General features: G+C 50.0%; 1 protein-coding gene across 1 annotated transcript; it reads right to left on the bottom strand.

Moving 5' to 3' along the window:
- Window positions 1-1,442: 1,442 nt before the first annotated feature.
- LOC140850297 (collagen alpha-1(XVII) chain-like) lies at window positions 1,443-21,212 on the bottom strand. Its single transcript, XM_073240034.1, is given in 22 exon segments — window positions 1,443-1,600; window positions 1,840-1,893; window positions 2,466-2,501; window positions 3,129-3,191; window positions 3,941-4,048; window positions 4,799-4,858; window positions 4,960-4,986; window positions 7,808-7,834; window positions 8,162-8,191; window positions 8,536-8,733; window positions 9,412-9,555; window positions 11,412-11,492; window positions 11,868-12,029; window positions 13,083-13,151; window positions 13,947-14,018; window positions 15,329-15,400; window positions 16,011-16,169; window positions 17,084-17,227; window positions 18,658-18,705; window positions 19,793-19,828; window positions 20,725-20,772; window positions 21,140-21,212. Coding segments are annotated over 22 exon segments (1,869 nt in total).
- Window positions 21,213-23,642: the final 2,430 nt, after the last annotated feature.

The following is a 23,642-nucleotide window of genomic DNA, read 5'->3' as shown; positions in this document are numbered from 1 at the left end:
TGTGCCTGGAACACTATGGGTTCTGAAGCACCTCAATGCTTGTCCCTCCTCCCCAGGGACTCAGGGGCCTTAGAGGAAGGAACCAGGCTGAATTGGCCATACCCTTCCAACCCCCGCCCCAGAACAGTGAGAAACCCAGCGACAGCTGCTCTTCTCTCAACCCCCAGAGGGATGCCCAGCCCCAGAAACAGCCTGTAAATGGAGCCTCTACTGGGGCGTGGGCGGACTAGTGAGCAGGGTGGGAAGCTCTAAAGAAGGGTCTCAGGCCATGACGACACCTAGAAGCAGCAGACCCGCTGCATCTGTCCCTCTGGGACACTTACCCGTGGCTCCTTTAGCTCCAGGCTTGCCCACAGCACCGGGCAAACCTCTAGCGCCAGACTGGCCTGCAAAGGAAATGGGTTAGCTGACTGGAGGCTTTCAGGCTCCACGTGCCTGACACCGACAGAGGGCTCCGCCGTCCTTACCCAATCCAACACTGCCTCTCCTCCACCAGAGGCGTGTAGGGTGCCAGCCACAGGCTGGAGACACAGTCACTTCTACAGTCAGGATGCCCTGAGCAGCAGGCACAGAGCCAAGCCTGGTCTGCAGGGGCATGTGTATGAACCTTACTTCCCTGGCAACAGGGAGCTCGCCAAACTACTATAACTGTAAGTGTCCTTTTTATTGATTCAAGTTGGCAGGCAGTAAGCAGCTGAGACAGTTTTAAGTAGTGCAACCTTTCTGCTACTTTGGGATGAGCTCAATTTTCCCAATGACATTCTCCAAAAATCAGAGACAATCGTAAACTCTCTTTTCTGCCCCAAACATTTACCATCTGGAATGTGCATTTTGAAGTTGGCTTATACTCCATTCACTCCTTTATCTCCTCTTTTCCTTTTTCTAGATTATAAATTCCCAAGGGTTTTTAGGCAGAGATTCTGTCTCACATTTCTGTATTGTTTTCTACCTCTGTGCCCGATGGATTTACAAAAACTCCCTAATGGATTGAAGTACATTGCTGGGCAGGACTGACCTATGAGGCCTCGGGATCCTTTCTCGCCCAGGTCACCTAAAACACACATGGCGGGTGGGGGAGGCAGGAAGCATCAGTGAGGAGTAAGGAGAACCATCTCACCCGCCAGGAGGGCCCCCTGGCTGCAGAACAGTTCTCACTGTACCTGTAAGCTACTGTCAGCAGAAGGTCGGTGGGAAGTGGGTGTTAATTAAGCCAAGGAGCGCGTTTGATCTCCCCCAGGGTCAGGGCCCACCCACAGACTGACCCCAGCGCCTGCTGTGGGCACAAGGAGGACCAGACTTGGTAGGGGTGGGGGGCCTTAATGCTGCACACTCGCCACCCTGAGGACCACCCAACCACAGCTTTGTTTGGGGCTTTGTTTCGCCTCCTTGTGCTCAGTTTCTCTATCTGATAAGTTGAATTAGAATGAGCTCTGAGATCCCTGCTAGCCCAGGGTCCAGGAGCTGGAGTCGTCTGTATCCTCAGACTCTGGCGCAGGGGACACATCTGGGTCCCCAGGAGTCAGGCCGATTACGTGATACCTGAGTAAGAGCAGGAGCAACACATCTTTGGGCCCTGATGGCCCCACAGGTCCTTTGTCACCTGAAAAGGTAATGGTCAACTTCATGTAAGAAGCCTGAGAGGAGACGACCGAGAAGGGGCAGTGTCTGTGTCTGAAGACAGGCTCCCCTGCCATCCTGACCTCCTCTTCTCCTCATGCGCCTGCCACCCTCACGGGCTGTCGGTCACGGCCAGCGGATCCTCCCTGCTCCCCAGACCTTCTTGAGTGAGCGGCATCCATAGCTGAATTCCCCTTCCCTCTGGCCCCTCTCCCAGCTTACCTTTGACACCAGGGAGTCCTACTTCCCCTTGGAGTCCTTGGAGACCAATGGCACCTGCAAGCAGAGAAAACCATGCAGGTGGACAAATGTCCCCAGTTTAGGGAGAGATGGATACGCACATGGGCACATGCACACAGAGACACACAGGTATACAGACACACACTCTGGAGTAAAAGTCATGGGCTGCTCTCTGCGGACTCGTCCCCACATCCCCGCTACGTATCCTGGTCGAGGTTACTTGCCCTGCGATTACCAAGCTCTGGGCTTGAGGACGCCTCATGGGACCCTGGCAGAGACACTGGCCTGCATTATGGTGGGACAGCAGGGGCAATAGCCTGAGACTCCTGAGATGGCAGGAGGCGCTGTGGCCCGTAGGGATGATGAAGGATGGGAACTGCCTGCTTCCAAAGCTGCTGGAGGGCTGAGTACCCCAAGCCAGGTCAGAGCAGATCTCACAAGACCTTTGGGCACCCACCGCAGCCACAGGGGACACACAGGTGGACTGAGTCTGTGTCTCTGGGAGGCTCTCTTTATAATTGCTTCTTTTGTTTTAAAAACGTATTTCCTTCTAGCATCCCTTCTCTGCCCCAGATACAGCATCTGTTTATAGGAGGAAGCATACTGACCTGGGGGACCCTGTGGGCCAGGAGAGCCGCTGGAACCTGAGGATGACATGACGATGATCAGAAGGGTCAGCACAGGCCGTGACGAAGGGCAGGTGGAGGGGGCGGGGCTCCCTTCCAGGTGAGGGCTGCGTGTGTGAGCACTGCCCACACAGCTCAGGTTCTTGCCAGGGCCTCAGAGTCAGAGGGTCCCTAGGTGACGCCGGTACAAAATCCTCCTTAGGGAGGAAGCTGTAGCTGGTGGGATCAGGAAACCCATTCCTCCTTCCCAGAGTGAAATATTCGGGCTGGGGCAGAATTAGGGAGGGTGGTGACCAGATGGGCATCAAACTGAGAGGGGCCCATCCCGCTGAGTACAGACATGCTCTTTGAACACATGCATCTGGGCCCCAGACAGGTGAGCAAGTTGTCCAACTTCTGATTTCCTGATCCATCCACCCACTTAGGGGCCAAATAATAAGGCCATTGAAAGACATGTAAATGTGGCCCCAAATCCATTGTGGAGCCAAAAAAAGTGCAAATTCTGACTCTCTGGGACTCCTTTGAGGGGGTACATGCTCTGGGCCCATTCCCCTGTGGTGGCTTAGGGCTCTCTGGAATGCCAGCACCTGGACCTCTGTGATCCATCCTGGACATGGCTGTGGGTATCATGGACGCTTGACTTACCTTTGGCACCCACAGAACCTGGGACACCAGGTGGACCCTGAGTACCTGGTTCACCAGCAGCCCCTGGGGAGAAATAAGCACTCTGAGAGAGTCCCCTGTGTGGATGCCCACCCAGCCAGGTGGGGTCATTTCAGGGGAAGGGAGGAACTTCCCACCCTGCTGGGGGTCTCTGCTACATCAGGTGAGGCCTCGAGTCACTTCAGTTTCTACCCCCAGAGCTTTCACATTCCATGAAGTCTGACACCTAGTAGGTACTCAATAAATATTTGTTGCCTGGTTGAGTAATATTTTTAAGACAAAGTGAAGCTCAAAGTAAAGCTTCTTGCTCATGACCTTTTGGCGCTGAGGATTTCTGGTGTCTGTGCTTGGTTTCCCCAGATAAAAGCAGACTCATGATAAATGATCTAATTGCAAAAACTTTGCCAGTCTCCTCCAGGGCTGGGTCTCTGTCTGGGGTTTTTTGTGTCTCTTTTGCTGCCTAGTTCCAGCCATGTGAGGCTGGAGGGCCTGCACCCGACGCTGCTCATGCCCTGCTCCGCCCTGAGCTCTTCACCTCAACTCTGACTCCTCACCAACCCCCTCGGGGAGATTCCCTGTGACCATGTTCTCTGTGGATGCTGAGTGCTGCAGGGTTCGTAGCCCTCAGTTTGAACCCACTGCCCAGCCCACAACCACTTGTTAGACCACTGTCTCCACAGGGCCTGGCACAGAGCCTGGCTCAGCAAATGTCACTGAAAGAAGGATGAGGGCGAAAGATATAAGACAGAAGCATGGATGTAGCTAAACCTTCTGACGAAGGAACCGCCTCTTACTTCTGTCTCCTTTCTCTCCAAACCCAGGGGGCCCTGGTTCACCGCAAGGTCCCATGGGGGCTTCCTGCCCTCTCTGGCCCATGGGTCCCTCCATGCCGGGCTCTCCTAAAGACATGGATGGCCACCTCGGAGTTAGGACCCTGTGCTGCAGCCAAGGGCTCTATAGGCAGCATCTTTTTGGTGGGACGCCTGTGTGGAGCCTCTTGTCTGGTCTCCCTGCTTCTCCCTCCATCCCTGTATCCCACATTCAACCAGGAAGCCAGAGTGACCCTTTCAAACTGCAGGTGGATCACGTCCCACTTCTGCCCCAAACCTGCAAATGGCTTCTCAACTCACATGGGGTAAAAGCCAAAGTCCTTACGATGGCCTTTAAGGCCCCACATGGTCGGCCTCACCCACCAGGCCCCACTCTGGACTTTCTCCCTCCCTCGTGGGCTCCAGTCAGCGCCTGCACCTCCTCCTCTTGGCTGCTCTTTGCCAGGCACACCCTTGCCCAGGGCCTGGGCTGCTCCCTGCGCCTGGAGTGCTTTCCCCCAGATCTCCACATGCCTGTGCCCTCACCCCCTCGAGCCTGTGCCCAAGCAGCGCCTTCTCCGTGAGGCCTTCCCCGATGTCCCTATTTAGAATCACCCCCTCGGCACTCCCAGTGCCCTGCCAGGTTTGTCTTTGATGATGCACAAAACACCCTGCTGTGTACTTTGCTTATCTATCATGTCTACTGTCTGCTCCCCCACCCAAATGTAAACAGGGATTTCTCTGTTCACCAGTGTCTCCCCAGCACCTAAAAACCACAGCAGGCACTTAATAAACATTTGTTGAATGAATGAATTAAGGAATGGGAAAAGCAGTTCTCAGCCACACTGCCTTTTTGTCCCTTTGGTCCTCCCTGACCTGGGTGGCACAAGGGCCCAGGAATACCTGCAGATTCACAAAAATATCTCAGCCCTATTGTCCTCCTGGGAACCAGGATCCGGAATGAGCAGCCCACAATACCGGCCATGCCACCAGTGGTCACACACCTTTAGTCCCAGGGAACCCTCGATCTCCTGCAGGAAAAGATACAAGAGAGAAGTCAGCCAGAGGACTCAGGCCAATTACATAGAGGAGCCATTGGCGAAATTCAGGTAGGATTGCCACATTTTGCAAATAAAAATACAGATGCTCAGTTAAGTCTGAATTGCAGATAAACATTGAATAAATTTTTACTCTAAGTATGTTCTGTGCAATACGTAGGACATACATATAGTGACAAATTGCATGTCATTTATCTACAATTCAAATTTAAGTGGGCATCCTGTATTTTATGGCTCAGGGGCTCTGGGAACATCAGTCCCCATTCCCACATGCCAGGAGGGGGTACATGGCCTGCAAGCTGGAAGAGGGTGCTTGGGTGGTGACTCACGGTGTGTATGTGGGGGAGGGAATCTGGAAGAGAAGTGGAGGGCCACCAAGTGGAAGGACCTCAATTCCTGCACTGGCTTCTCTTAGGCAGGGAGGTGGATCTGGGGGGAGGGGCCACCTACCATCCTGAACAGTGAGTGATTCTCAAAACAGCCCAGGCACTCTGGCCTCAGAACTACCTGGGGTGACCGAGAATGCAGACTCCTGGCTCCACTCATACCTGCTGAGTCAGAGGCTCTGAGAGTGGGGCTCAGACTCTTTGGGCAATTTTTATTTACACTGAAGTCTGGGAACCCTATTCAGCTAGATCAAGGAGCATGGCTGTGGTCAGTGGGATTAGAAACCCCTTCCTCCCACCCACAGTCCTGTCCCATTGATTTTCAAACCAATGAAATATATCAATATGCTGTAGCACATAAGTATGCGCCACACAAGTTAGCATGTGCTTGTCCCCCAACTAACACTGTGGATACCGTTTCCTGTGAATATGTCACACCTCCTAAACTACCTGCCCCTTGATGGCAGGTGGGGCCTTTTACTGGATTTCCCCACAGGAGCTCCATTCCTGACTGCTGGGTTTTACCCCAGCCTCCCTCACCCAAGCCCTCTGAGAGCAGGCTGCTTACTTATAATGGTGGTACCTGACTGACTCATCAGAATTAACCTGGTGGTTCCAGGGCCCAGCCTCAGAGCATCTGATTCAGGAATGTCTTGATTCCTGGCAGGACCTAGGCATCTGTATTCCTAGAAATCCACCTAGAGGTTGTGTCGTAGCAGGCCCTCACGCTGCCCTTAGCAGCTTGGGGAGACACAGGCCCTGGTTCTGAGAGTCCCTGGAGCCCTGAGGAGGGGCCAGGGGCAGTGCTACCCCAAAGCTCTGCTCTGTCATGAAACTCCCTGCTCCTCAAAAGCACAAGGGGTCTGGCAGGCTGCTTTGCAGTCCATGGGTCCTACCTCAGAGGGGAGCTGGCCAGGGAGTGTGAGGTGGGTTTCTGACACTTACTGATTGCTTTACACGGTCAACCCTCACTGATATTTAAGGTAAAAATCTTCACATTCTATCCTGGCGCTGTTGCAGTTGTAGCTGCATTCATCCCACCGGTTCCTGGACTTGCCACTGGAATGAAGAAGGAGATATCTAAGCTGGCCTGTGCATACAGTAAAACAACAAATTTGACTGGATCTATACTGTTGGAACTCAACCAAGAATTAGGAGAAGTGCAAGTTGCAGTGCTCCAAAATCTTGCGACTACAGACTATCTACTGTTAAAAGAACATATGGGATGTGAACAGTTCCCAGGAATGTGTTGTTTTAATTTGTCTGATTTTTCTCAAACTATTCAAATTCAGTTAGACAATATCCATCATATTTGATAAGTTTTCACAAATGCCTAGGGTACCTAACTGGTTTTCTTGGTTTCACTGGATATGGCCAGTAATTGTAGGTCTGCTTTTGTTATGTATCTGTATTCCTATTCTGTTAATGTGTGTACACAATTTAATTAGTAGTTTGTTAAAACCTATACATGCTTATGTTACTCTACAAGAAGTTATGTCAAAGAAATAATCAATCTTCCCATGTTTTCTTCTGTCTGCTACTTCTATAGCTTTTCTTCTTCCTTCCTGATTACAGCTGTTTAGTAGAATTGTGCCTCATATCGAAAATTACCGAGTATCATAATTCTTCCAAGTGGTAAAGATACCTCGAGACAAGTGCTGGGCATAGAAGCCACAGGGCAAAAATCTGCAAAGAAGTAAAAAGCTAACCTTTTCAAACAATATGGCTTCTCTCTCACTTACCAACTTTACATCTCCCTGTATGGCCCCGGAAGATGACTGGTTAGCCAGAGACGGGTAAGATTCCTCAAGGGAGGAACAACCTAAGACAGGCACAGTCGCAGGGGGGCCATCAGGTGAGAAATTGGGGATCAACAGAGGTGAAGCTTAGAACCTCACCTCCCGTTTTGAGAGAAATCTTCTGCACCCGTGGGTGTTTTGTTGCCCTTGTCCAGCCTGGATTAATACTTAGTCTATAGGCACAGACCTGATCATCCACATTTGCCCTCTTACAGCAGTAAATTATGTTTTCTACCTTTATCTTGCATCTACCTACCACTTCAGTATTTTATTTAAAAAAAAAAGGAGAAATGTGGGATTCACATATAAATCAAGTATAAAAATCAAATGAATAACCATATCTGACTTGATTGTTTATAGTTCATGATACGTGATCAAAACCAAAAATTTCTGTGATGACTGCCCTTGCACTGTTCACCATGTAAGAACTTATTCACTATGCTTCAGAAGATTGGAGACTGTTGAGATGTGGAGACTTTAGGCTTGGGGTCGATTAATGATTGTGCATTGAGTCCTCTATACAGAATTTTATTGTTATTAACAACCATTTGATCAACAAATATGAGAGATGCCCTCTCAAAAAAAAAACCATCTTCACATTCTATTTACCTTCGGGGCCTTGACTTCTCATGTCACCTAAAATCAGAAAGAGATGAAAACTGTGTGATGGGGGAGGAGCCAAGGGCCATCACATCCTAGCGTTTTAAGGCCTGCTGGCAGCACATAAGCCTCATTACAATGGGGCACATGTGCGTGGTGTGCGTTCCTCTCAGGCTCCTACACGATGCCTCTGGTCCCTTCCCTCTCTAAGATATTTTCACTGTAAAGTCAATTCTCAACCCTCCAATAGAGACCATAAGATCTTCCCACTGCTCATCCTTTACTCTGGAAAATTTCCAGCCATAAACCTGGCTCCAAATGCAGGCAACGGGAGCAGGGAAAGGGCTCAGTCCTGCACAGTACCTTTAGGGCCAGGGCTTCCTCGGAGATTCCCTACAAGAGAAGGTAATCCCTGGCTTAGCTGCACATCTTGGGTGTGTCACACATGCACACACACAAAGATGCATCACCATGGTAGAGCAGGAAGAAACCAAGGATAGGACCAGCAATCAGATTCTAACATGTGTTAGTTCTGTGATTTTGGGTAATTCTCTCCAGGTCTCAGTGGTCCCAGTAGAAAAATGGGATCACAGTAATGGTCCTCCCTCTCTCCCAGGACTATCTAGAGCCTGGAATGAGGAGGGTTTGAGATTACCACGAACAATGTGCCCCTGTACACAGAGGCCAAGGAGCTGCTGACTGGAAGCCAGCTGGCCTCTGCCCTGCTACACGCTCACCGTTTTCTTGTTCTGTCATCAGCTTGTTTCTCACAAAAAGCCAGAGTGCCTCCTGACTGCTGCTGTGGAGACCGGATCTGTCTATATACAGCAGCTGGTCCTTGCTGCTCCTCTCCATGGCCTCCTTGTGGAATCCTGCACCACTCCTGAGTCTCTCCAGCTCGTCCACACGTGCTTTCAGCTTCCTCACCTCGTCCGCTGAGACAGACAGATAGACAGGACAGACAGACAGACAGACAAAGGCGGCTCAGCTGGTGGGCCCAGGGCCAGTGTGTCCCCAGCACACGCTCAGTCCTCAAAGGGAGCCTGAAACAGAGGCCCTGGGGTCTGTGGGGACTTCTCCATGACGCTGGGGTTATTTTGCTGGAATGCTTATGCAGAGGCCATCTGTTGAGGCTACCAGAGGGATTAGCTACTCAAAATCATAGCTGAGCCCTACAGAAACCTGGCCTGGGAGCCAGTCTTCTCATCTGAGGTGGTGGCAGAGCTGGCCTCACTCTCCCTGGGAGCTGGTGTGAATCAATAGAGCAATTGATATGGTGCATGGAAAAGGCGAAAAGAAAAAGGCTAGGAGAAGGCCTGGCCTGATTCTTCTGGGCAGCCAAATGCTGAGAGCTGACTGCTGCAGGGACAGAGGGCCCTGGCCCGCAACCAGGAGCTGCCACTAAGCTTCTGCTAACTGGACTCCCAGCTCTGCCACTAAGCAGCCATGGACCCGTGGCCAGGTGTCTCTCAGAGCCTCAGTTTCCTCACCTGCAGTAACAATGGGTCTGCAGTAATCTTGGGCCCCTTAAGCCCCTGATACTTGGGACACTCTCCAGTTCCTGCCCTCTGAGCAGCAGTGAGGCCTGCTGCCCTGCCATGATTGCCACATACCCAGAGCAATGAGGCCAAAGAGCAGCCCCAGGAGCAGCAGCCAGGTGAGCAGTAGGCCTAGCATCCATTTCCACCAGCTGCAGCAGGAGCCGCAGGGGCACCAGGCTGGCACTGCCCCCCACGTGCCCTCCCACCCCCCATCACCTCACCTCCACGCCAGTTGTTGCTGTGGACATCTGTGTAAGACAAGGGAAGGGTAAGGTGAATGCAGGAGGGTCTTGCCCTCTTCCCTCAAAATTCTCTGGCTTTTGGTGACTTCGCAGCAGCCCAAGTGAGTGTGAGTGGGGCTGGCAGCTCTGTGGAACATGAAGCTGGATCCTGCAGGGAACACAGGGCCCTGGCTGGTGAAGAGCAGGTCACTTCATGGGCCTGAACTGTGACCCTGAGAAAGTCACATGACCTGTTTCCTTTTGTATAAAATGGAGTGTAAAGGTTACCTTAGATGACTGAATAAACTAGATAACCGTGTGAAGTAATTCACAGAGGATATAGCACATGATACAAGGTTTAAAAACTTGATTATGAGCACTGATGTGCCACTTCCTCCTGCCCTTCATTCATCCAAAGCGTTCCCACCGCCACGTCTCAGTTCACATGGCTCCTTCCTTGGAATCCCTACAGTGCCCAGAATTACAGTCAGTACTTAAGGAGTGGCCAAGAAGATTTTAAGTTTTTTAGTGAAAAGAGTATTTGCTCTATATGAGTATGAAATAGACTGATAACCCTTGACGCGCTTCTCTCATAAACCTGGGAGCAAGTGGGAAAGCGTAAAGGACTGGGGATATATTACAGCGAAGGCCCGCAGAGCCTGCTGCAAGACACCGCAGCAGCCCGGGTGTGTCACCCTGGCCATGTTTGGGAGACCCTGGACCTGAGGGTGGGCAGTGGCTGTCCAGCAGGATTGGCATGGCCCGTGAGCTCCAGCCCCCAGCCTGACCCCAGCAGGCTCCCCTGGAGCCTTCTGGGAAACTGTATAGAGTTGGGTGGCTCGTAACTGGAGGAGCCCACAAGACAGTCTGTGCGTTGAGGTGGGTCAGGCCCGTTAACTCAGTCCTCACTGATCTGGTGTTTGCAGTGACTGCATTGATGAAGGCATGGCCTGGCCAGCAATTAATGGTGGGAAAAAACAGTGTCTTAACCCTCTGTGAGTTTAAACCTGTAAAGTCCAAGGTACTTTGGGAGCTCTATGTTAGGGGTAACATTTGCATTCAAACAATAAATGTGCTTATGAGAAATAATTCCCTGGTTATGGGGCTTTGAACACAGGCTCCTAATGTGGGGTGGAAGGAACTGAGCAGCAAGGCCGGGCATGGAAGACAGCTGTTCAGGAGCCCGTGATGCTCTGTGATCACCGAGTGTGGGATTTTCTGGGGACATTGTTTACAACTTCCATCAGATTTTGAAAAGGGTTTTTTGGCTCCACAGCCCCACTTCCACCCCTAAAATGTAAAGAACTGCTAATGAAGAAAATTTAGCGGCAGATGAGGATAGTAACCGATTTCATTTGCATCTTAAAAAATATGTTCTATGACTTAATTTTTTTCTTCCTTTCCTAATCTACCTAAAATCAGTGATTTGGAGAGATTCTATAGGACCCAGAGCACGAGAAGAAATTCAGTTACCCAGGAAAGAATGCAAATATTTGGGGAGAAAAAAATAAAGCTGGCAAGTGCTTTGAAAGTATTTTTTTCTAATAGTTCTGAAAATTATGGGAGTGTAAGGTGAGAAAAAAACTACCACTGTAGAACTAGAATGGCTGTGGGAAGAGCTGTGTGCTGATAATGTGCACACACGAATCACCTGCAGACCTTGTTAAAATGCAGCCTCTGACTCGGCAGGTGTGCTCTAGGGCCTGGGAGTCTGCATTTCTAATATGTTTCTGGGTGTTACCAACGCTGCTGGGCCAGGGACCATGGTTTGAGTAGCGAGGTCTCAGAAGACAAATAAATGAAACATGGATTATCTGAAACCAAGGTGACAGCTACCAGATTTGCTCTTACCATTAGCTTCTGATACTAGGCAGGTGTCAGCAGTGGAGGCAGCTTGCTTTTCTTTCTTTAGAGCGTCCTCTGAAAAAGAAGCCGTGCACCCAAGCCATGATAACCCAGGATATTCTCTCCTCACTCCCCCAAAGCTGCCCCATATTCTGTCCTGCTGGTATGCCCTGGTAGGAAGAGGCCCCAGCTTCCCTGGGCTGAATCTCCCACATCTGTGCTTTTGGTTGGAAGGTTTACTGTTTTCCAAAGACCTCTCTGGGAGCTCTTTACTGGAGTTTTCCTGGCTTGTCTACATTCAAGGAACACCCTGGGACACCCGGTTCAGGCAGGCACTTTTCACTCGAATGGGATGGCTCGGGTTTCATTTTTAGAACACCTCAAAACCACCTTGATAGGACATTCAATGTCTTATACTGTCTGCCTTTCTGCTGAACCCCAGTCACGTGGGCTCCCACATACTTGCAGCGATGCTGGCGGGGGAGGCAGTAAAGACCTTCCCACTGTCCTTGGTCATGATCAGCAGCTCCATCTCCTTCTTGGCAGGTGCACTGTCTTTCTCCAGGATCAGGAATTTACAGTCCTTGTGCAAGAGGTCATCATTCTGGACGCTTGTGGTACAGGCTAGAGATGAGAGAGGTGGGCGAGAAGGAAGAAAAAGGTGCCAGGCAAAGGGAGAGGGAAGAAGGAAGAGGGGAGGAAAGGAGGGAGATGAGCTGGCATGTCTCCTGCTCTTGCTGACAGTGGTAACTGGGGACCAAAGACAGCATCCCCTGCTGGTGGGGCCTGGCCATCAGGAGGTTGGGTCAATGTCAAAGTGCTGGGCAGGTGGCCTATGGGGCTGTCTCTCCACCTGGACATTACAGGATCTTTAGTAAACGGGCAAAAGTCCCTTTTTGGGCAGGCCTTTCTTTAATTAACTTTGTGGGTTCATTTCTATCCTCAGGTCTCAATTATTACTAGTTTGGGCGGTACTTTTCCTTACCACCCCATCTACCATACACACACTCCCTTCTCTACTACCTCACCTATTTATTTTCTTCAAATATGTGTCATTTTCTGTTATTATCTCGTACTTTGTCTACTTGTTTACCTGTCTGCACTGGAATTGTCAGCCTGGTGAGAACAGGACTCTAGCATGCTTTGATCATGTCTGTACTTGGGGCACTTAGAACAGTGTGTGTACCCAAAGCAGGTGCTCAGTAAATACTTTTTGAATGAATGAATTGTTAAATGGAAAGAAACGCAGCAGGATCAGAGCAAAGGAAAAAGCCCTCCGTGTGCCACGAGCCCAAGTTGATAAAGATCCTACAGAAAGCAGCTTCTGAGGGGCTCCCTGGCTGCTGTGATGGGTAACGTAACGGGAGCAGGTCAGGGGCTTCCACAGGAAGGTGGGGGCTGGGTGTATGTGCCTGGCCCTATGTGGTGTGCACGGTCTCCTGCTTCCCTTGGACAGGAAAGCCAAGGTAAGGTCAGGGACACGCTCTCTCTGCTCAGGTCAGGGACACGCTCTCTCTGCTCAGTCATGGAGACAACCATGAGGTCATTGGGGTAAGTTGCATTTGCAACCTTAGACCACCAGGGGGTTATATCTCCCCCTCCCACGTGCTATGGGTCACCCAGGAGCAATTCTCCCTCTGCACCCCCCTGACTTCTGCAGCTGGGGACAGCACTCACCCTGAGAGGTGGACACACCAGTGCTCACAACGGTAAGGCTCTGGGGCATGTTTTTCTTCACACCATATGCTGCAAGAAAGGAACCACTAAGTGAGCAGGGCCAGCATGGGAGGGTGGCTCCATGAAGCTTAGCAGCAGCCTGACCAGCCCTGGTAGACAGGCAGCCTCCTCCAGCAAGAGGAAATTGATAATAATGAATCATCATCATAATGAATAATGAAATCAACTCCAGTCATGTGTGCAGCAATGAGTTTAGATAGAAATTTCTTTGGTATATTCATCATTCTAGAACTCTTGCTAAATTCCACCTCCTCCATGAAGTCCTCCTAGGCCTTCCCACATCTCCTTCCCTTCTGAGGTTGTACAGCCCTAACACCTACTCTGTAAAATTTGATTCATGTTGTCTTACAGGGCCCCCCACTTGTTTCATGGGTATTAGATTTCCTGCTCCAATGGCACAAGGTGAGGGCAAAGGCTGAGGCTCCGGCCCCTTCTGCTCCCCACCCCACCGGCCTCCCAGGTAGGTTTGCAGTGAGGGTGCACCATGAAATCAGCCAGATTTGGTTTGCAGTGACAGTGGGCTGTCAGGGATAGCAATGAGACATGGGATACACAGGTCACACCCCGACACACACACACAGCACAGGCTCCCCTGTGAGTTTCCCTCATGTCTGAGCCAGCAAATGCTCAAGATTGGCATCTCCAGGTTGCAGGGTGGGGAGCTAGTTCTGTGGTGGGAAGGGTCGACTAATTTTGAGGGACATTTTCATCTCTCTAATGTAGGTGCTGAAAAGGGGTACTGTGAGTTATAGCTGCAAGAGGCATTACTTCCCGGCTCTGATGCCCTAAACCTTGGCTACAGACCTGTGGAGGCAGTGGCAGTACCGTGGGACAGAGCAGATGAGCTGGGGGCCAGATTGTTCTGCATGCCAAACACTGTGAAAGACATTGAGGACAGGTGAGTACAGGTGCAGAGAGGGGGCCCCTCACCTTCAGGCAGCCCCCCAGGAGCCACCAAAGCTACTTTCATGGATATGACAGAGATTCCCAAACTTTGTCAGTCTTCATTAATTCTGACACAGTAATTTTTTATACTCCATCTACCCTCCCCAAGCTAAAAGTTACTAAGAGTTCCATTTATTGAGTGTATACTTAGGTCTACACAACTTTAATAGCAGTAGTTTACACATGTGGATTACAGATGTCTCTGTATCCCTTGAAATTGAAAAATATGCCAGGGGTTCCCGGAGGACCCCTGGGGTGCCTTGGTGCACAATGTGGGAACTGTAGACATAGGATACAGACACAACAGGGATAGGGATGAGAGGCACAGAATTGTTAGTTTTCTCTTGAATTCTTCCTTCTTTTGACTCAAACACATAAAACTCCCCTCACCACCATTATTATTTCAAAGGCTGGTTATTGGTTTGTTTTGTACAATGTTCAGTCTTGTCTAGTTACCAGCTCCTCTTATTCCATCCCTTCAAGATCGTGGATCCAATATCAGCCCATCTTCCTCATTCAGGAATTTGCAGAGAACAGGAAGTAGCAAGGGCAGAAGAAGCAAAGCATAAACCGAGTTTCTCTGGGGTTTGGTGGGACTCTAGTCAACTGCAGGTGTGAAAAATTAGGGTGCTCATTTGCATTTGCAGGCCAGCGAAGTACATAAAGATGGCCCATATCCTTATATTTATTAGTCACACTATCAGGGACAAGTCATGTTCCTTTAAAAGAAGGTGTGGGCTGGTAATTTATTTACAGAGAGGCTAATTTGATGTATGCGGAAGTTGAATGACTAAATTTTCTTTAAAATTGTCATAGTTTGCATCGGAAGCTAAGTAGTAGCATTATTTGAGTCCCACTACTTACAATAACATGTGAAATAAGATCCTTCTAATTTAAAGATGCTTTTCACCTGAAAATGTTCTGAGCCCTTTGCTTTCATTTCTCCACGTCGCACAGAAAATTAAGGGACCAGAACAGAATAAGCGCATAAGTGCGATCTCTGGCCCCCTCCCCCGTAGACCTTTCCCTGGGGCCTGAGCAATGTCTGTACTGAGGGCAGGCCCTGTGCCTTACGTCAATTTGGCTTCTGTGTTACCATGTGCATGGAGGAAAGCCCTTATGCTCTTGGGCAGGAAGGGCGTCTGCTGTAGAATCCATTCTGTTTTCCTCCCCAGAAGGGAGCATAACTATATTTGTAAGCAAGCCGCCTGGAAAAGTGATTCAAGCTGGTGAGCACTGACCTGAGGAGCAGGTGCTGAGTCCGGGTTGCAGAGTAGAGGAGCAGAATGCCATGACATTTGGAACCCCAAAGACTGCAGAGGGGAAGGAATGGTGGTGGGAGGGCCGTCTAGCCCAGAACAGGGGGCACCAGAGAAGCCCCAGAAGAAACGCCAAGGTTGCTTTTTTTTTTTTAGTTAAATTTCTGTTTTTAGGAAAATCTTAGGCTCTTGCCTAGTGGCAGAGAAACAAATATTAGTCTGTGCTGTGCCTTGGGTCATGACCAAGGGGTGGACATAGATCGTAGGTTGGTCAGGCCTGGAGTGGACACTGGGTCTAGCCAAAGACCTTCCTGCTGGAGACCATTTTACAAAGAAGGCACTTAAAGCCTGGAGGATAACTGACTTGCTCAAGGTCACACAGTTTGTTCACAGGGAGTCAAACTAGGTTCCTTGCATCCATTTTCGTGTTCTTTCCCATTACATTTTTTTTGATACACTGTATTAGTCCTTTCTGTAGGGGACCTACTCAAATAAACACCTTAGAGAATTGAACTGAAGTTCCAGTGAGAAGTCTTGGGATGTTTGGACACAGAAAGTCCCTCTAGGAAGCCTTGGGGATGGCAAACACCAGAAGGGTCATTCTGCTCCAGGCAAAGGTGTGGAGGGTTCAGGGGTGTGAGGGGATGTGCCCCAAGCCACATACCTGATCCTGCAGAATAGGCATTGGTGTTGAGGGGGGCCGAGCTCTGAGTCGTCACGTTGTTGTGATAGGCACCCATGGAGGATCCCGCTGGCAAGTTGGAGGACCACACATGGGAGAGAAGGTTGGCATCCAGGATGGTGGCGTCGTAGGTGCCAGACACTGGGAATAGACATGCGCACCCACACCCAGCGAGGGACAGATCAGCACTCTGTGCTGTGGGAGCCCAGCTGGCCTGGTTTGCTGGGACTTCCTTGGATTTTAGCCTTGGAGAAACTCCCTGCAGTCCAGGGCAAACCGCACAGTCGGTCATCTCACCGCTGTCTGAAATCTTGGGGCTGGGAAAACGTGATCTCTGAGATCACACACTCTTGTTGGCTCTTACAAAACTTAAAGTAGTAAATTTTGCTCTGGGTGTACCCATTCCTCCTTCTAAGCCCCCTCCCCATGTCCTGGTCTGCTGTTACTACCAGTGGCCTCACTCTCTTATCTGTTACTCACTCCACTTTCAGAGATGCTAGGAAGCCGTGAAAGAGGCCCCTGTAGTGAGTCCCTCACAGAAGAATCCCAGGCTTACTGCCAGAGCAGGTAGGGAAGCCCCTGGTTCCAGGCCACACTGCGCAGGCGACAGCCTTCTCCGGCGATACCCTCCTTAAACATTCCTATGTGTGAACCAGACCCAAGGGGCGCTCTGCCCCCAAGAGGGGGTTTTGGGGCTTCTTCAGATCTGAAGCCAGTTCTCCTATTCACTGTATGAGAGGGATCCCACACAGGTCGTCAAGTACCCTGAGGTTTTGGTTTTATATTTAAAAACCTGGCCAACGCAGATGTCAGCAGTCTCCTGGCAAAGACTCCCTAGCATCCAGAGCCTGACTACAGCGTGCACACGGGACTGATGGCCAGAGAGAACGAGGAAGGGCTGGCCCACATTCTCACGCCGCATGAAGAGCAAGTGCCCAGTGCCCACGCCAAGTCGCTGCCAGAGCCTGAAGGCCTCCAGGGTGCAGTTGAATTCCTGGGCAAATCTGTCACTGGCTTCCCTTCCCGCCATGGTACCCTGGGGCCCAGTGGCTTACCTGACTGGGAGCTTGCTGTCACCATTTTGGTCTCCATGGTGCCTTTCTTGGGGATGGGGAGTGTGTTGGAGCACTTCCGGGTGGGGCTCACACTTGCTGATCGGCTCCCCCTGAGTAAACGCATAACATCACCCAATTCTGTCCCTGTGGAAGAACCCCCAGATCGCCCATTAGGACATTTCTACCCTGAATCAAACTGCAGTGGGAGGGACATTTATGGCCTCTGAACACTGGGGAGGATGGCTTCTGCTTCACACGCTGGGACATTTTGGGAGAGCCTTGTAATTTTTGCATTTTTTCAATTTATAGCACTTACCAACCTGATACTTTGAAATATTAATGGCCTCATAAATATAGTGCCTCTGCAAGGAGGTCAGAGTCCTTGGTAGATATTTTCTAATTATGCCTCATCAGACACCACAGAGATCATTCTTTTTGGCTAGAAGACCTTATCATTCTGGATTGGGGGGTGAGGGGATCATCTATACCTGGGTCATATACAGAACCAGACCCCTTAAGACAAATGGTTCAACTGTGGTCTCATCCTCTGCACGTGCCACCTCAGGTGGTATGCTCTGGAGTGTCAAAAGGAACATTGTGATACTTTCTTGTGAGTTAATTTCCAGTCCATCTGGCTGCTGTTATTTGCAGCGAGGTGACCTAGTGGAGCAAGCTGCCTGTGCCTCCCAACGTGGCAAACAGGAGAGGAGGGAGGCAGGGAGCAAGGGCGGTGCACAGGAGGACACCAACAGATTGGCAGGCAACCCATGGCAGAGGACTGCCCAGGCCCCTCCTGCCCCTGAAAGCTCCCTCCCTTGGGTTCACACCTGCCACACCTGGAAGGCCTCAGGTGAGGTGGTGTCAGGCCTCCAGTCAGGCCCGCAGCCCCAGGCCCTGAGCTCTTCGGGTGAGCGCTGGTCTTATTTCTGAGCTGCAGGCCCAACTCTTTCTCCTCCTACCCTTTGTACCTGGCACTTGCCCTAACCATTGGGCTCATTTCTAATTTTCAAATGACATCTAACAAGAGCATGAGTCTAACAAAGTCAATGGACAGAGACTGGGGAGTCCCTGGCATTTGAGATAAAGTTCAAACTCTCACAGTCTACTTCTGGCCCCTCGCTAATCTTAACTATCCCATCAGGTCCCCTCTTGACCCTTTTCCTTTAGCCACACTGAGCATTCCTCCACTGTCTCATCACATGTTCCTCCAGTGTCTCCCACCAGCTCCCTCCGCTGAGCCTGAGTGACCCACCCTTCAGGTGACACTAACGCAGGAAGGCCTCTCTGGACCCCTGCTCCCTCGGCATCTGCACTGTCATGCTCTGTTGGTTTACTGTCCCCCGGGAGTAGTGAACTACTGAGCAGCAGGGACCGTGACTTCCTCAGCCCCTTGCCCCCAGCACCTAGCCCAGGCTACCTCTCACAGAAGGCCCTTAGGGACATTTTATGATTGAGTGACTACACATACACGCACGCACACGCACACAGACACACACACACGTGCACACGCACACACACAGAAGTAGTCCTGGATTCCTGGATCCTTTCTTTTCAGCAACACAGTGACCACTTACATCGTTTAGATCGGGACGCAGTCTGCAGTCAGACCCGGATTTCACTTTCTGTATAAGGGAAGGGATGGAGAAGGCTGTGAATGAAGGAGTTTTGATCATAGTGTCTGATTTGAGCTCTGAGCAGCAGATACATCTTTGGGCTGCTCTGAGATCTCTGTGTGCTGGGAACAGGAAATCCTGGTGTGCCCAGAACAAGTGCTCCTTAGAGATGTCCTTTCCCCATACCCAAATCTGTCCACTGCACCACCTCCCAGCTGCCTGGGGATGTTCTGATAAAATCCAAGGCTGGGCCAGGAGACTCTGTCACCGCCGGCAATGACCAACCCCTTTCCCGCTGCCCATTTCCCTTGTGTGAACCACGCCGCTCTCCTGCTTCCGGTGTCTCTGAGGCAGTAGCGAGAGAATTCTAAAACCTACAGTGTTTACTTAGCCATTTTTGCCTCTTCAGGGCAGGAAATGGGTGGCTTAACATTATTGGTTAGCTTCAGGAGAGAGCTGGCATCTTTCCACCATCAGCCTAAAGTTGCGGGTGGTTAGTATGCTCCTGACTTTCAAGTCACAGGTGCCTCAGGCCCCTGGGGGTCAGACTGGTCATCAGGATCTCCCAGAGCCTGTGAAGAGTCCTGCCCAGACACGCACGCCCCTTGCCACCCTCAGCAGGGTGCTCGAAGGCAGCTTCCCCCAGGACCCATTTCCTCCCCAGAGCCTTATCCACGGTGGATGTGGAGAGTGCAAAACTGTCATGGAGCCCTTTGTCCCCTGGAATAATTTGAAAAAGGGCTTTCGCTCATTTTTTGGATGCATAGGGCAATTACCACTCATCTTGTCAACCAGAAGCCTAGACATGAAACCAGCATCTTCAGATAATCCACACCAGAGCAAACTATCCCCCAGATCATTACCATCTTTTCATCCTGCTTCTACTTGCATGTTAAATCACTGTCAAAACTATCCTTCCCATCCTGATAGAGCCAGCAAAAGATTTCTGGAATGCTATCAGCTCCTCGAGGGCAGAAACCATGCCTTATTTATTCTTTTGTACTCCTCACATTTCCTGGCTCAAGGCTGGACACACATTAGATGCTCAGAAAATACTTGTTGAATGAACTGAACAGAACCCAGCAACAGAGCTCACCTCGTGTTCGGCTCCTTCCTCTGGTTGAAGAGGATGCTGAGGAACAAAGAAAAGTAATCTTAGGCATATAGAAGAGGTGGTATGCTGAATATTTTTGACATGGAGATAGATGAGTTTGGTTGGAGGGAAGAGCTGTTTTCATAATGCCTTTGTACCAAGATGGGAGCCTTTCAGCATGGTAGGAGCTCCGTAAATGAAGACTGCATAAACCAAAAGGCAAAGAAAGTTTTGCAAGGCCCCTGTTTTGCAAACATCCTTTGCATTTAGGGTGTTACGTTAGCCGAATGAATGTTAAGTTAATTCACCCTTAGGGTGTTAACCAAGGTAATCATTGGAGTGCATGATCCCTTTGGACAGCTGACTACAGTGATCAAATGTATCAAAACACTGCCAGGGCTTCCCTTTAGTTTTTTGCTAGAGACTTCTTTAGTTTTCCAGCTGTAAGCAAATAAATAAATACAATTATAATTACTATACAATCAGTTCCTACGAACAGTGAAACTCCAAGAATATGGACCAAAGACCTAAGGCCAAGTGCAGACACAACCTAGGGTTTCACTTGGCATAAAATGTGCCCCTTTGAAGCTGGCTGTTGTGGGGCAGCAGGGCGCTGCTGGGTTGTTTGGTTCTGTGCCCTCTAACCCCTGCTCCTTTTTGCTGGGAGGTCTCTGCGTCCTGTGGAAGGAAAAGCCTACACTTGCTGCTTGGTGTCATGGGCTTATCTGTCCAAGCCTGAGCCTTGCAGGAATAGCTGGCCATCAGTTAATGTGGCTGACAGTCCCCTAAGGTGTTCCAGGATAAAGAGCAAGGGAGAAACAGATCAGTGGAGGTCAAACTAAAGAGGAATCCCTTTAACTCATGAGGTTCCCTCCCCTAGGCGTTTTTCACTGCCTCATTTGACCACTTGTTCAGAAAATAAAGAAAGGACATACCAAACTCCTTCCGAGGATACTCCGGAGAAGAGTTCCCACTGGAGCTCCCTGGAAAGGAGATAAAACACTTAGTACAAATGGCCACTTAAGCCCAAAGCCGGCGCTCAGGAGGATGACAGGTGCTCTTCTGCAGGCTCGTGGTCTACACACAATGCGCCTATTGGACATGGTCAGGGCACTTCATTCTGATCGCTGATCTACTTCAGTGGGGCAGGGTTTGAGCAAAGAAGGCAGGTTTTCATTTCTTTTTTGTTTTCATGTCCTTGACTGCATTTGCTCTATGCCCTCGTTGGTGCAGGGGACCTGCCCGTGTTCAAATAAAGTGCTGTCAGCGCCAGGGGTGTGTGCCTGTGGCCTGGTGAAGCCCATCCCAGACATGGACTATTACAATGGAAGTACCAGCCCCGCCACGCACTGTGGGACACCAGCCACCTCGTCTGGACTGGGGGCTCCCCAATACTCCCTGGCAGCTCTGGGTCTTGAATCATGGGCCGGGGTACCCATCTCTTAATCCTGCTGCTCCATCAATAGCACCTGTCTCCGTTCTCTGTGAGACCCATTTGCCACCTGGCTCCTCTATTTTCCACTGTAACTGCTTTTGCAGATCACCAAGAACACCAATAAATTTGGGAGGGGATCCCAGATGTCTCCCTCCGGTCTCCCCCTTGTTAACCCCGAATATTTTCTTGCCCTGACTTTAAAGTCTATGCCTGTTCCTGGTCTTCCTGCCCCCCTCAAAGGCTCCTCCTCATTTCTGTGTTCTTTGTTCTCCTTCTTCCCCCAACTTCATCTTTCTTTGTTCCCTTGTGCTTTATGCACTTTTTCCTTGGCCATTCCTTCAGTTTTCCAACATGTACTAACATCTCTTTGCTAATGACTCCAAACTAGCTATCTTGCCCTGACTTCTTGCTGAGCGCAGGCCTACGCATCCCACTGCCTGCTTGGTAACCCCACCCCAAAGCCTATGCATCTCACTGCCTGCTTGGTACCCCCACTCCAAAGCTGTGCCAGCAGCTCTGCTTCAGGAAAACGACGACCTCCTCCACATGGAGGCCTCCACCTGGTTTCCTTGTTTCAGTCTTTGGCACCACCATGGTCCCAACCACGTGTGTTTGAAATCTTAGTGGGGTTGCTGACTCCTTTTTCTCCCTTTCCCCTGATATTTAATCATCAAGCTGCAATAGCTTTCACCTCCAGCTCCTCCTTTCCCCTTCACAGCTGCACCCTCAGCACAGCCAAGCTTTCCCTCCCCTGGACTATCGAGCACCTTCTGACTTGTTACCACGGTCAGCCTCTGTCCCCCCTATTCTTCCCGCACATGGATGCCTGAGTTCTAGTCCTGAACTTCAAGGATGATCAACTCTTTTACTTATAAATCCCTGTGGCTTCTCACTTGATTGCAGAATGAAGTCCAAATGTCATGGCCCAGCACTGAATGTGAGTTCCTGAAGCCCTCCCCACGTGAGCACCACCGCTGCTTGCTGCCCAAGCCCGACTCCTGCCTGTCTTTGTGGGGCTGCTGCCCCTGCAGATCCTACACCACCTCTCCCTTAGTGTCCCCTGAAGGCTCAACTGGAAACAAGAATCCCCTTGTACTGTGCATTACAGCTTTTTATCTGTCATCTCAACTTTCTATGGCACTATACACTCCTGGAAGACAAGATCCATGTCTGATTCATTTAAGTTTCCATCAGGGCACACCCCACGGTGTTAAACACGTGGTAGATATTTGATAAAATATCAGTTGGGAAGTGGCCAAATGGGTGAATGAATGAATGAGGGAGTGGGAAAAATCAGTGAAATCTCCAAGGAACATGAATCCATAAGAGAAATGAAGGTAGAGTGGAGAGAAAGGTGCAGGGCAGGGACAGGTTAATGCCGATGGCCAATACTTCAGTCTGTGAAGGATGAGGTAAGTTTCTTGGGAACCAGAGTAGTTCTCTTCTGAAAGAGAATATGTGGGGCTGATACCTTCATATGTAGCCCTTGTCATCACTAATAACTACTCCATTTCCAAAATCATGAATTCAAATACTCCACAGTGAGAGCACAACTTCCATCAGCTTGCTTATTCAACTTCATCCACCACAACGGTCTGTGACTTCACTGAAACCACCAGTTCACTGACCCCTTTCACCTTCTCTCAAATGGTTAGGCCTTTTAATTTTCCTTTTATCCAGTGTGGGTACATGATCAACACTTGTCAATGCCTTAAACTCCCTCTGGTTAATTCTGGATGAAAGCAACATTCTGAGTCTTTTTTCACAGCACTCCAGTAGGCAGGAAATACTTGAGATTCTAAGACAAATCCCCCAGGGCTAACCTTGACTGGTCTCTACACTTCCTAGCGATTCTACTGGACTTTCTTGGTCAATACACTCTACAATGACTATTTTAAGCCTTTGTGTGCTTTCCTAAAACATCTGACCTTCTTCTTTTTTTCAATTTCATGGAGAAAATAAATACCAGATGGGAACCATCATTTTTTTTTGTATCATTGATATACAATTATATGAGGAGCATTATGATTACTAGACTCCCCTCTTCAGCAATTCCCCCCCACCTACCCCATTAGTCACTGTCCAACAGTGAAGTAAGATGCTGTAAAATCACTACTTGTCTTCTCTGTGTTGCACAGCCCTCCCCGTGCCACCTCCCCATTATACATGCTAATCGTAAGGTCCCCTTTCTTCTTCCCCCCATCTCCCTCCCTTCCCACCTGTCCTCCCCAGTCCCTTTCCCTTCGGTAACTGTTAGTCCTTCCTTGGGTTCTGTGATTCTGCTGCTGTTTTGTTCCTTCCATTTTTGCTTTGTTCTTATGCTCCACAGATGAGTGAAATCATTTGGTACTTGTCTTTCTCCACCTGGCTTATTTCACTGAGCATAATACCCTCTAGTTCCATCCATGTTGTTGCAAA

Source organism: Manis javanica, chromosome 7 (genome assembly GCF_040802235.1).
Source record: "Manis javanica isolate MJ-LG chromosome 7, MJ_LKY, whole genome shotgun sequence".
Taxonomy (NCBI): Eukaryota; Metazoa; Chordata; class Mammalia; order Pholidota; family Manidae; genus Manis; species Manis javanica.
The sequence above is the reverse complement of the archived record's forward strand: the minus strand, read 5'-3'. Positions and strand labels throughout refer to the sequence as shown.